General features: G+C 42.1%; 1 protein-coding gene across 1 annotated transcript; it reads right to left on the bottom strand.

Annotated features, from left to right (window-relative positions):
- Positions 1-4,522: 4,522 nt before the first annotated feature.
- jmjd7 (jumonji domain containing 7) lies at positions 4,523-12,388 on the bottom strand (the record flags this gene model as incomplete). Its single annotated transcript, XM_080750817.1, has 9 exons — positions 12,197-12,388; positions 10,704-10,857; positions 10,174-10,312; positions 8,939-9,053; positions 7,920-7,976; positions 5,948-6,043; positions 5,321-5,397; positions 5,068-5,227; positions 4,523-4,647 (listed from the first exon to the last, which is right to left on the bottom strand). The coding sequence occupies exons 1-9, from the start codon at positions 12,255-12,257 to the stop codon at positions 4,523-4,525; spliced, it is 984 nt and encodes a 327-aa protein (XP_080606943.1). The 5' UTR covers positions 12,258-12,388.
- Between the last annotated feature and the right edge of the window lie 447 nt (positions 12,389-12,835).

The following is a 12,835-nucleotide window of genomic DNA, read 5'->3' as shown; positions in this document are numbered from 1 at the left end:
AATACTTTGTCTGGAATACTTTTGAACAAATGACTTCATCATTGTGGCGTGCGGAAGCACAAAGTGCTCTAAAATCTCCTGGTAGATGGCTGTGTTGACTCTGAACTTGGTAAAACACAGGAGACCAAAACCAGCAGATACCATCGCACCCCAAATCATCACTGACTGCAGACACACTGGACCTCAAGCTACTCTGACTCAGTGCCTCTCAGTCTTCCTCCAGATTCTCTGAGACCTTGATTTCCAAATGAAATGCAGAATTCAAGCTGCTTGATGGTGTCATGGTTGCCATGTCATCTGCTGGTGTTGGTCCACTGTGTTTTAGCAAGTCCTGTCGTCAACACAGCCAGGAGATTTTAGAACACTTTGTGCTTCTGTATGTTAACAAGCTTTATGGGGATGCTGATTTCCTTTTCCAGAAGCACTGCCCACAGAGCCAACTAGTAACTGGTGTACTGACCATGGTATTACAATGCTTAACTGAACACAACTGGCCTGACCTCAACCCCACTGAGAATCTGTGTTGTGTTTTCAAGAGGAGAATGAGACACCAGACTCAACCAGATGAGCTAAAGGCCTCTATCAAAGCAAACCTGGGCTTCCATAACTCCTGCATTAAGTAATTTGTTCAAAAGTATTCCAGACCAAGTACTGAGTGTGTAAATTAACATACCTCTCAGGAGGTTGGCATTTCTGTTTTATAAATCCTTCTTTTGAGCTGTCACGCATAATATTCTAATAGTAGGTATATTAAAGTTTAAAATGTTGAATTATAATACAGAAGAAAACAAACTTTTACACAGTACTCTAATTATTATTTTAATAGATGGCACCGTATACAGGTCTGTAACTCTGAGATTGCACAATGGTGTACAATGTACACTGAGTTAGGGTGGCCTTGGAAGAAAAAGAAAGAAATGCAACAAGGCAGGGAATAGAGAAAACACGCACGCACGCACGCACGCGCGCGCACACACACACACACACACACACACACACACACACACACACACACACACACACACACACACACACACACACACACACACACACACACACACACACACACACACACACACACACACACACACACACACACACACACACACACACACACACACACAGCCTGTGGCCAGTGGTGTTAAAAGTGCTCATAGAAATACTCTGTTACAAGTAAAAGTCCAGAATTCAAGATGTACTCGAGTAAAAGGATGAAAGTGTTGGCATCAAAATGTACTTACTGTAAGTACAGTACTTCAGTAAATGTACTTAGTTACTTTACACCAGTGGGTCCCAAAGCTTTTAGATTCTGACCTAAAAGATAAATTAGACGTTTGCCTGCCCGGGACCCAAACCAGTGAAAACAGCAGATCTACAAGCTCACAAACAGCAGATCTACAAGACCTGACAAAGGGGTCCCGACCCAGTGTTTGAGAACCAGTAACCTCCACACACCCTTACAGGTGTGGAGGGAATTCTACAATATACACTACACTACACTTACACACACAGAGCCAGCAGCCTTGATCTATCAGAGAGAGAGAGGAGGGGAAAAGTATCAACCTCCTCTGCCAGTTTCTTTTCTTTTTTTTTCTTTCATGATGGATCAAAGAAGGCGCATACCACTTTTAGGTACAGTGTGTCGCGGGTTCGAGTCCCGAGTCCCTAACCCTTTGCTGCATCATGTCACTCCCCATGTCTCTCCCTGTTTCCTGTCTGCGAGTGGGTGTTTCCTCCCGGTGCTGAGCGGGTGGTGGGGGCCTCTAAACCCCTCTAAACACACACACACACACACACACACACACACACACACACACACACACACACACACACACACACACACACACACACACAGCCTGCGACCTTGATCCACCAGAGAGAGAGAGGAGGTGAAACTTTCAGCCTTCGCCACTTCTTATTTTCATGATAGAACAAAGAAGTCATGCGTTGAGGAGCAGTCACAGGGGTGACATTAGTTCATTACACACAACAGAAACATAGTAAATTAATATGTACTTCAATACTCACTGGCTAGATTGGTCAGGGGGAACATTTTGCACATTTTGAAGTTAAATGCATCAATCAAAATGAATCTATGAAGAACGTTCTTATAACCAAATGTGTGCTCTTGGTTGAATTAATAAAACGCCTGACTGTTTATCCATTCTGACCCATGGGAATATGCTGGATGACTCCTATGCATGGACGTTCTGGCAGTGGCAACCCATCCATTACACCAGTGGTCTTCAACATTTTCAGGCCATGGACCCCTTAGCTGAGAGAAAGAGATGAAGCAGGGACCCCACTAGAGCCTATATATTGTATACAATTGTGTTGCAAATTAATTATTGTTCATAGATTTCTTAGACAGCTTAGACTTGTTTGACAGCACTGTCATCAGACAATACGTGGTCTGCTCTTCTTTTCCCTCTACACCAAACCTCTTTGCCAGAAATAGCCGATCTACAAGCTCAAAACTGCTTGCAGTGCGAGTAGTTGTGAGCTTATAGATCTGTTATGTTTGGCTAATGTTCCACTCAGAATAAGGATGCTAGGACTCAAGTGGTTTATGTAAAAAAAACATGATCCTATCACACAAAGATTTGGCGGCCCACCCTGGGTTAACTCTGATGACCCCCTAGGGGTCCCAGACCCCCTGTTGAAGACCCCTGCAATACACAAACTACTTGTTACAAAATAGCAAATTCCTGTTCGGCACAGCCTCAAGAAAGTAGCACAGATACAAAATATTGGTTCTATGGCTGTGAAGGTTGAGTCATAATCGAGACATTATCTGGGGTCCAATCCTGACAAGCTAATGCCTCCTAGTGACTTTATCATGCAACTCACTGAGTGGACGCCACAACATAATAACAAACAGGTTACAAGCTGTCTAATTCAGTGACCACACGTCCTTGTTAGTGACTATGGATGTTGAATCCCTCTCACCACAATGTCTCTTCCCCACACATACACCAGCTCAGTGGCCTTGTGGTTAGAGTGTCCGCCCTGGGACTGGGAGGTCGGGGTTCGATCCCCACCGGGTCATACCAAAGACAATGGGACCCAGTGCCTCCCTGCTTAGCATTCAGCATCAAGGGTTTGATTGGGGGGGAACTCCCTGCGACATACTAACGTCATGTCCAGGGGGTGTACTTGTACATCAAGCTGCCTCACGCTACAGAAACAGGAGATAGTCTCCTGCCCTATGGGCCTTATGGCTCTCTCTCACACACACACACACACACACATATACTGTAGTACAGTGGTTCCCAAACTGTTTAGCTCGTTTTCCCATGACCCAGACAAGAAAACAGCAGAACTACTGTGAAAACAGCAGATCTACAAGCTCACAACGTGTTGCTTTGCGAGCTTGTAAATTGTCCATTTTCTTAATTAATTACATTTCTTAGAAAAGTCATTGCATAATGTTTTTAAATATTAATTAAAAACATAACGTAGGAAACCAAAAATTAAGGGACCCATAGAAATGCGTCCGTGACCCACAATTGGCTCCCGACCCAGTGTTTGAGAACCAGTGATATACTGTAGTACATTCCAAAAAATGTCCATCCATTTATAGCTTTGCAGTCGCATATTTTATTCAATATTCAATATCATAGCATGTCCATTTTTTTAAATCAGCGAGCTTGTATAGCTTCTATTTTTAAATAGCCAAAGCTAAAATCTAAAATGACATGGATGTTTCCCAGATTAATTGGGTTCAAATCTCAACCGTTTTTCTTTTTTTCATGCGGTTTGGTTTGTTGTCAGACATGTATAATTCATGTTACTTTGTTAAATAAATTAAAAACAATTGTTTTCATACGAATACGTCTTATCTTACAAAGATAGTGACAATAATGGTTGTATGACAGAAAAACAGTTTTAGTCTCAGGTACCTAGAGTACATATACAACTCAGACGTAGGTATTTCTTGCAGTAGAGTTATGACAAGCTTCCCTGCGTGACACGGGGGGCCGGAGTTGAAGTGCAGCCACACTGGCCAATCAGGCGTCTACCTATTCATGTCTATGAAGGTTAAGTCATTTAATTAATGAAGATAGCTCAACCTCATTGGATCCACTAGAGTGCGACACGGTACACAAATCCTACAAATAGACTCCTAAGTGGGCGCCGGCTCTGACTGCAAATCTCCCGCACGTCCTGTTTACTGGTGCTATACAGTAGATCCCGCGAGAGTGTGTTGCTGGGACAGCTAAAGAGCAATAATAAAGTAGATTTTCTCCTTTGTTGTGTCGCTGAAAAAAGCCACTTAAGTATGACAATTTTGTTAATATTATGAAGCTTGTGATGATCGGGTCCAATATTTAGTTCAGTGACCATAGCTTCTGAACTATTATTTTGCTCTGTGTTCACGTTAGCTCTCCCATTGTAAATGAATAGACTCCAAACATGCTTCCGCCTCCTAAAAAGGTATCTACCTAAGTCACACAGAAACGGGAAGTACAGGTCTTTTGCACCCTCTTGCTATCGCCCTCTTGGGTTACGCCCCGCACAGCTATGATGTGGGCGGGTCTTCCTCTGGTGTCACTTCCTGTGACGTCATCGTGAGAGCGGCCAGAGACTCCAGCAGCTGGAAGTAGTTGTACTTGATGTCAAACTCCATGTCATACCAGAAGTTCACTGCAGAAACACACAGCATCACATCCTAGATCAGTGACCTTACTTTCAACCTATGGACGGGTTTCTGGTCCACGTTAAACTGATAAGAACTAGATGCGCACGCAGGTCGGTACCAAAATTAGCCAATGAAACCAGCGCTCCCCAAAACAACAGGTTTGGGGATTGGTAGGAATTGATTACATGATACAGTCACCTGAGGCACAAATTGTGAAAATAGCAGATCTACATCTACATGTAGATCTGCTATTTTCACAATAGAACATGTTATACAAAATGTAATGCCCTAACTCCTGTGCTCGTCAGGGTGGGGGGTCTCCAGTTAGAATATGATTATTGTGGGGGTTGCAGCCTGAAAAGGTTGAGAACCACCACTTTAAGCACTTTTTCCACCACTGACTGTACAGTGTGTACAGTGTGTACCTGCTATGCAGCCGTGTGTCTGTCTAACGTGGTGAAACCACAGTGAGGGGAGGTACAGCATCTCTCCTGCCTTCACGGTGCAGCTCAGTGGCCGCGCCCCGCGGTACGCTGGGTAACGGAGCAGGTCCGGATCCAACGGGTCCAGCGGGATCCATGGGACCTTCACAGAGGGAGATGGACGTGGGATGGTTGGTGATGATGTTCTGTACGACAACTGGGAGAAGGGACATTAAGAAAGACGAAAACAGCTAACCTTTTCGGACGCCGCAACATCGACTATTTCAAAATCTCCATCAGGCTTCTGTCTGTAGACCGCAGGCTGGTACAACTCTGAGAGAGAGATGGAGAGAGGGAGGGGGGGGGGGGGGGGGGGAGACAGAGAGAACATGGTAAATGTGGTGCATTTATATTTATCCGAGGCACTTTACAGAGATTGTGCATTACATTCCTCCATTCACACACACATTCATATACACCGATGGTGGAGGAAACCATGCAAGGCACCAACCAGCTCACTGGGAGCAACTATGGGTTCAGACTTCATAGTCTTGCTCAAGGACTCTTCGACACTAACTCTGGGGGAGACCGGGATCGAACTAGGAACCCTTCGAGAACCCTCCGTGTTCTAATGACGGTTTATCTACCCCTGAGCCACTACCGCCCCGTAGAGGGAGAGGGAGAGAAGCCAAAAGATGTGGTAATATTTCTACGGTTCCAAATGACAGAGATACACTGGTAGCCAAAGTGCCAATATTTTATTCTGGATGCAGAGTAATGACCTAACTGCCTTCTTCTTACCCTAAAGAAACGTTGGTTTTCATCCAGAATAATATATTGTCACTTAGTGCAAGGCGTGGTAAAGCTATGTTACTATGGTTACCATAGGGTATGAAGGGCCGATCCGATGGAGGCAGGAGGATGAAATGTTTCTCTCCAGAGATCACACAGTAGAGATTCTCATAGTGGTCCTTATGCACTGAAACACGCATAAATGCATTAGTGAAACAAGCACAAACGTATTGAAACATGCAAAAAACATAAATCACTGAAACATGCATAATAATATTACTGAAACATTTTTAACACATTTCTACTTTCAACAGCTAATGCCCTATACCAGGGGTCGGCAACCCAAAATGTTGATAGAGCCATATTAGACAAAATAAACTAAAAACAAATCTGTCTGGAGCCGCAAAAAAAATATAAAAGCCTTATATATCGTCGTTGTCGGGTGGAAACCTTGTATGTCCAAAACTTCGTTTTGTATTTATCATTTACAAAATGAACTAAACTAGTGAAAACAGCCGATCTACAAGCACACAACGCCTCGCACCGCGAGGCGTTGTGTGCTTGTAGATCTGCTGTTTTCACTACTTTTGTGCGTCAGTATTGTATGATGAAGCAGGGCTTTACTTTGCAAAAAAAAAAAAAAAACATACAAATTTGAAACTTGGAGATACAAGGTTTCTGCCCGACAGTGACAACATATTAAGTCTATATTAGCCTACTGTCAAAATGCCTACTGTCAAAATGTTACAGCATTGGAAAGCGTTTGTGTCATGTTTGTCCTCCTACAGAAACCATATTAAAACAAAAAAAGAATATTTTTCCCCCTATCATTTTCCCTTTTGAAAAAGCTCCAGGGAGCCACTAGGGTGGTGCTAAAGAGCCGCATGCGGCTCTAGAGCCGCGGGTTGCTGACCCCCGCCCTATAGAGTTGTACAACAGCGTCACATAAAAGTAGCTACAGTAATAGCCCATCTTCAAGCTTCTAACTGTTGTGAGGTTATACATCTGCCAATATACTGCCCAAAATGCTGGTATCGATGAGTATGGCAGTTCCACACCATTTATCACATGATGATGTCATTTACAGTAATCAAATATTTTCTATTTTGAATGCTTCAGTTGATGTAGTTAGTTGAACTACTGTTTTATCCTCTTACTTTGCTATTTACATTATTATCTTACTAACTTGTAGCTGCACTCTAACAATTATTCATGTAATTTGTATTTATTCCTAGATCAGTGGTTCTCAAACTTTTTACATTTCAATGACCCCCATAACTCTCAGAGTTACAGAGCTGTGAGGGTCCATTTGGAACCCCCAAAAGGAACCCTGAGGGTCCCTGGACCCCACTTTGAGAACCACCGTCCTAGAACGTTTTTTTAACCCATTTAGAACGGGTACACATTTTGTGTATCATTATTTTATGATTTAACTATTGAAAAACAGCAGATATACAAGCTCACAGCGCGGCACCGAGTGCCGTGCTGCGAGCTTGTAGATCTGCTATTTTTGAAAAATCGTGAAAATTAGAATTTTGACCCGATTCTATAAGTGTCTTTTGAATCCTTCTAAGATTTTCTGAAAAACCTATGTTTCTATGTCAGCAATCTGGCCAGCCATCGTCAAAGAAAAGGTCCTTTTCACTTAACTGGAGCTCAGTTAGTCTGTTCTTGAGAGACTACTATGTCAATGGTTGTCATACTTTTTCATGTTAAGGACCCCCAAAATGATATTTATTTGGCCACGGACCCCCATCTCAAAATATTTAGTTCCAGGGACCACCCAGAAGCAAAATTTGAGTTACAAACGTTCGCTTTGGAAATACAAATAGTGAAAGATTTGCACACATTTTCACGACTTAAAAAAAAATAAAAATAGCAGATCTACAAGCTCGCAGCGCGGCACTCGGTGCCGCGCTGTGAGCTTGTATATCTGCTATTTTTCACTGGTTAAAGCATTCAATAATTCTAGGCCTAAATGGGTTAAACAATCGGTACTCAGTACCGACCGATACACAAGTACGTTATGGGTATGGTATTGTGATGTTAGGTGGAGGTCTTACTGGAGGTGACGGCGCTGCCTTCACCTAACCAGAAGTTCACAGCATCTGGTAACTTTCCTGAGGGGAAGAAAACATTGACGCGTTCATTTTCTGATAATTCTGCTAGTTTCTGATCATTTCACTGTGTATTTTTTCTCTTTTTTTTATCAAAACATTCTGATATATATTCCTTTTACTTTTGACAATAATGACATGGCAGCTCTCCCCAGGACTTCCCTGATGCTGTCCCTTGCTAGTCTCAAGCCAAACTGAACCTGTGGGGCTGTTAAGTATGACATCATTTTGTAGGCAGAGGAGAATTTCTGCCCCCAGTTTCCGTGAATCTTTTTACTATTTTTACTATTTACACATTTTTCTTCTCTTTGTTGTTGAAAGGAAAGTGTTAGAATTATACTTTAGTCGTTATTTTTTAGTCGTTGTTTTTTGAAATAGCAAGGGACAGAAAATGCTCTGGGGGCAGATTCTCCTCTGCCTACAAAATGATGTCACGGCTTAAAAGCCCCGTAGCACGCATGCCTTTTAAACAGGTGAGGAAAACCAACAGGGAACTGGAGAAGAATTAGTCCTTCTACTTGCGTTGTTCCGACGTCCCATTAGTCCGACAGTATCTAACCCTAACCGCAGGAAAACCTATGCCTAAACCCTAAACGTAACCCTAACCAGTTAGTGGGTAACTATTTGCTCCATCTGTCACTGGAGTCGCTCAACTTGCTATAATTATGTCCCCTTAATGTTTTACTGTACTGTTTTGTACTGTACTATATTGTATGTATTGTATGTTTTGTATGGATAGCCTTACCATCACTTTTGTACAGCCTGCCCAGGGACTACAGATGAAATTTGGCTCATGGCTAACTCTGGCTCATTTACATTGGTGTGAAAACTGACTTGTTGATTAATATGCTTTGTCCCTGACAAGTAAATAAAGAAAGAAATACCACCGTCGGACTAATGGGATGCCAGACTATGGAGATTTTGCCAATATCTATGATCAAAATAGGACCAGAAGCCATTGGTACCCAGAGCTTGGCTCATCCAGGGTATGTGAGACTCCACGTCTCCAGTCAGTTCAGACAGCTCCTCTGTCAGGTTAGAACACTGCTTCTGGACGTAGAACACCCCACGCTCCTCCACCTGGAAGCACATTAGGATCAACATACTGTCAGTCAGGGATCGGCAACCTTTTTGTGCCATGTTTTCTTTTTTTTTTTTTAATTCTGTTTTTATTTTGACCATCATGAACATTCCTCCATAGCATCAGCCATGTAAAGAGCATTGCACATATTACAAAATCTTTGATGATCAGTTTCTGAACAATAATACAATTGCAGAAAAACAGACATAAACACAATAACCAAATGCCAGAAGAAAAAAAGAAAAAGCAGCGGAACAGAAGCAGGGCAGCTACAATGAGCGGGGAGAGCTTTCAATTATTCACACTTATTTCAAGACTAACTACAGGTGTACTTATTAAGAAATGTCCATATGTCATGGACCACAGGTTGCTGTGGTTGCATCCACTTTCTTGTTGAAGTGCCATGTTTTCATTATACGGTACATTATTTATGACACCACATCAAAATATAAATATTTCCATCTGATTTTGATAGTCCAAGTCATATCACCCAGCCCTAATAGGGCTTAACGGTGGCCGTGGTTTTATGGTGCCACAAAAACATCATCCCATAGGGATTTACACAAATATTGATTAATATCAATTATTTTAAGCCTAGAATCAAGCCATCCAGGATCCTGGTGACTCATGAACATAAAACCTTTGATTCTCTGAAGAAATAAGAAAGAAAAAAACAATTGCGTTGTGTGGGCGGACGCTCCCGTTCGCGACAGTTCAAAGTCCTTTCTTTGACCCAGAGAAGTAAAAATACAGCCGCGATGATCTGTGTGTAAACTATGGTCCATAGAAAACAGGTCATTTTGACCAAAAAAGCCATATGGGAAAAGAAGCAGAGATAAATCCATGTTTCTGCAGCGAGCTTGCATACAACTCAATGGGGACCGGGTGTCGGCAGAATACTATTTCTGCTAGGAATCATGGGAAATCAACTTTCTTTCATAATTGAGAAAAAGACAGACGCGTTTCGACTAAGCTTAAAATGTAACAGTAATGTGTTGGTAATTCTCTATGGGAAAAATGAATGGCAGATTTTTCTGCGGCACCAGAAAACCACGGCCACTGCTATGCTATCCCCCAATACCACCATAATTATAATCAACCTAGTGTGGATTTGTTCACCTTCTTCTCGATGACGTCCAGAAGGGAGGAGAACGTCATGTGTCTCTCCTCTGGCATCACAAAGCGATCTCCGTTCACAGCGTCGGCGTAGCCGTTGGGGGTCACGGCCACGCTGATGACCTTTGACCCCACTGTCTCCCTGGCGGGAAAAGCAGTGACCACAACATGTTCACGTTGTGTAACCTGACAGGGCTGCCACCATTACACATTTAACTCATTCTCTGAACTGCAAGATCTCCCAAAAGATACGGTATTTATCTGGACACGGGTACAATCATTTTTCTCCCCCCTTGGATCATGACCCAACTCTACACACAGGGCAATGACAAGAAGTTCTGTCATTTTGTGCTTCCTTCAAAACACATCTTTTGCCACTACTCCAACACATTTGGTCCAGAACTCAGGCTAATTGGTACATCTATGACTTCTGCCTATTGTTGGCTTTTGCAGGAATGGCCTTTTTGCACAAAATGCCACAAATCCTGAAAGATATTGACTGAGTGACGAGAACAACCATATGTCACCCTTACCTGAGATAGGAGGGGCTCCACCTGGACAGGGCCGGCCAATGGTTGAAGGCATTGCGAATGATGCAGGATTTGTTTGGACCAATCCAGTCACGGTAGAAGTCCAGAGGAGGCGGGGGCTCATCTAAGTAAGGCACTGATTGGTTCAGGTACAGTTCTGGGGGGGGGGAAGATTATAATTAAATTGGGAGCCATACTATTTGGAATATATTGTATATGAAAACAACGTTACAATAAATGAGCAAGCAAACAAGTTAAAATAAAATAAAAATACACACATAAACCAAACCTAATTAAAAAAGATTTATAAAAAGGATCAGATGCATTATGAGTTTGCAGATCTGCTATTTTCACTGAATCATTACCCCAGAATAGGTACACTAGGGTTCAAGTTCATCATCATCATGTACAGGTAAATAAACTCCAGGAGTGTTCATGGGTGTACAATGAAACCAAAAGTACCCTTTTCATGTCAAGGGCCCCCAATTAATATGTATTATTTTGGCCACAGACCCCATCTGAAAATGTTTCGGTTTCAAAAAAAATGTTTGTGCCACTAGGGAGGAGAGGGATCCCCCATACAAGATTTGTTGTTAAAATGTTTCAACTATTTTGAAGATTCAAGGAGAAAAAAAAAGATCTATAATCTATAATCTACAAGCTCAATATGCGTTGCATCGTGAGGCATTGTTTATCTCTTATTTTCAAATAGCTGATGTATATAACGTTAACATGGGTATATTAAATAGATTTTCTCCTGGCAACCCTTGGATTGATTGATCGATTTTGAATTTGATTGAATACCTTAATAATTAGCAGTTCACATAGGAAAATTACAGGACAGTACAGTGCAGATACAGTAGGTCTACTAATAGGATTTAACCCAAGAAAGGCTTTGGCATTGTCTTTTTCCGGGGCCAGTTGGAACCCAAGGACCGCTGGGTGTGTACAATCCAGATAACATTAAAGAATTGCTATTTTGATATAGTTACACACTGTTATCTCATTGACAGTAAAGGAATTCTGGATCAAACTATAAGAAGACTAAATAAAAACATAATATACTTATATTGGGGTCCCAGGTAAAAAATAAACCTAGCCCACTGCCCAGCCCTACCCTCCCCTGCCCCTTCTTTGTATATACTTTCCGTTTGTTTAGACTTACTGTTTTCCTTTTTTGTTCTTTCATTTTACTTTCTTTACATATCTACTGCATGGTACTGTGTTCTATTCATCTGTCATTCAATGTTATATGAGATACTTCAATGGTTTCCTGTGGAAATAAGCTTAGTCTTTTCATGGATCTCCTTTTAGTAGACCTTGTACCAGTGAACTGTACCGTCATGAAACTGTACCTTTTCCTATGCAAACTTCTAATAGTCTTCAATCAATCAATCAATCAATCAATCAATCAAAGAGGAGATAAGAAAAAACACACCAAATTGGGGTCCTTGATATTAAAGCGGTTGAGAAGTGAGTGACAGCCAAGAACTCACCATGTGCCTCCTGAGCAAACTGTGTCAGACATTTCTCCACGGCTGCTATTCGCTCTGCCATAACATTAGTATATTAAAACCTTCCGCAGGCCAAACTTCACATTTCTGGACGCGAAAAAATACACAACAGTAAATAAACTATCGACTCTTGCTGTTTAGCTGTCATGTGACATTGTTAGAATGGTAATTGTTGTTTAAATACTATTTTTAGAAGCAGAACAGCTGAGGTACTGCCCAATGCCGCCATGCTGCTTTGTTTACATCCAGGGCGCATGCGTACAGTGCAGAGACTTCTTCTTCTGCTACGCTCCAGTGCGTGTTGAGCTCAGCTAGTGCTGAGGAGATGTTGTCTCCCCCTACAGGCGAGCTTGTGAGTTGCAGTCTATGGTTGCAGCGGTGTAAACAGGGTGTAAACTGCTAGTGTGTCCTGAAACATTTATCTGGTGTCTGCTTTGTCTCTTTTTACGGCCCGTACATTTAAACACACGTTCAAATTTCAAATATAAAATGCTTAACCCATGGCGATAGATGTTAGAATTCTGGTCGGGCCCACAGAAGTACCCGTTTCGTCCGTTTTGTTCAATAAAACGCATTTTAATCTGATCGGTGGCCGTTTCCTCCATGTGCTTTCAAGCGCGC

Source organism: Nannobrachium achirus (assembly GCF_963921795.1).
Source record: "Nannobrachium achirus genome assembly, chromosome: 20".
Classification (NCBI taxonomy): Eukaryota; Metazoa; Chordata; class Actinopteri; order Myctophiformes; family Myctophidae; genus Nannobrachium; species Nannobrachium achirus.
The sequence above is the reverse complement of the archived record's forward strand: the minus strand, read 5'-3'. Positions and strand labels throughout refer to the sequence as shown.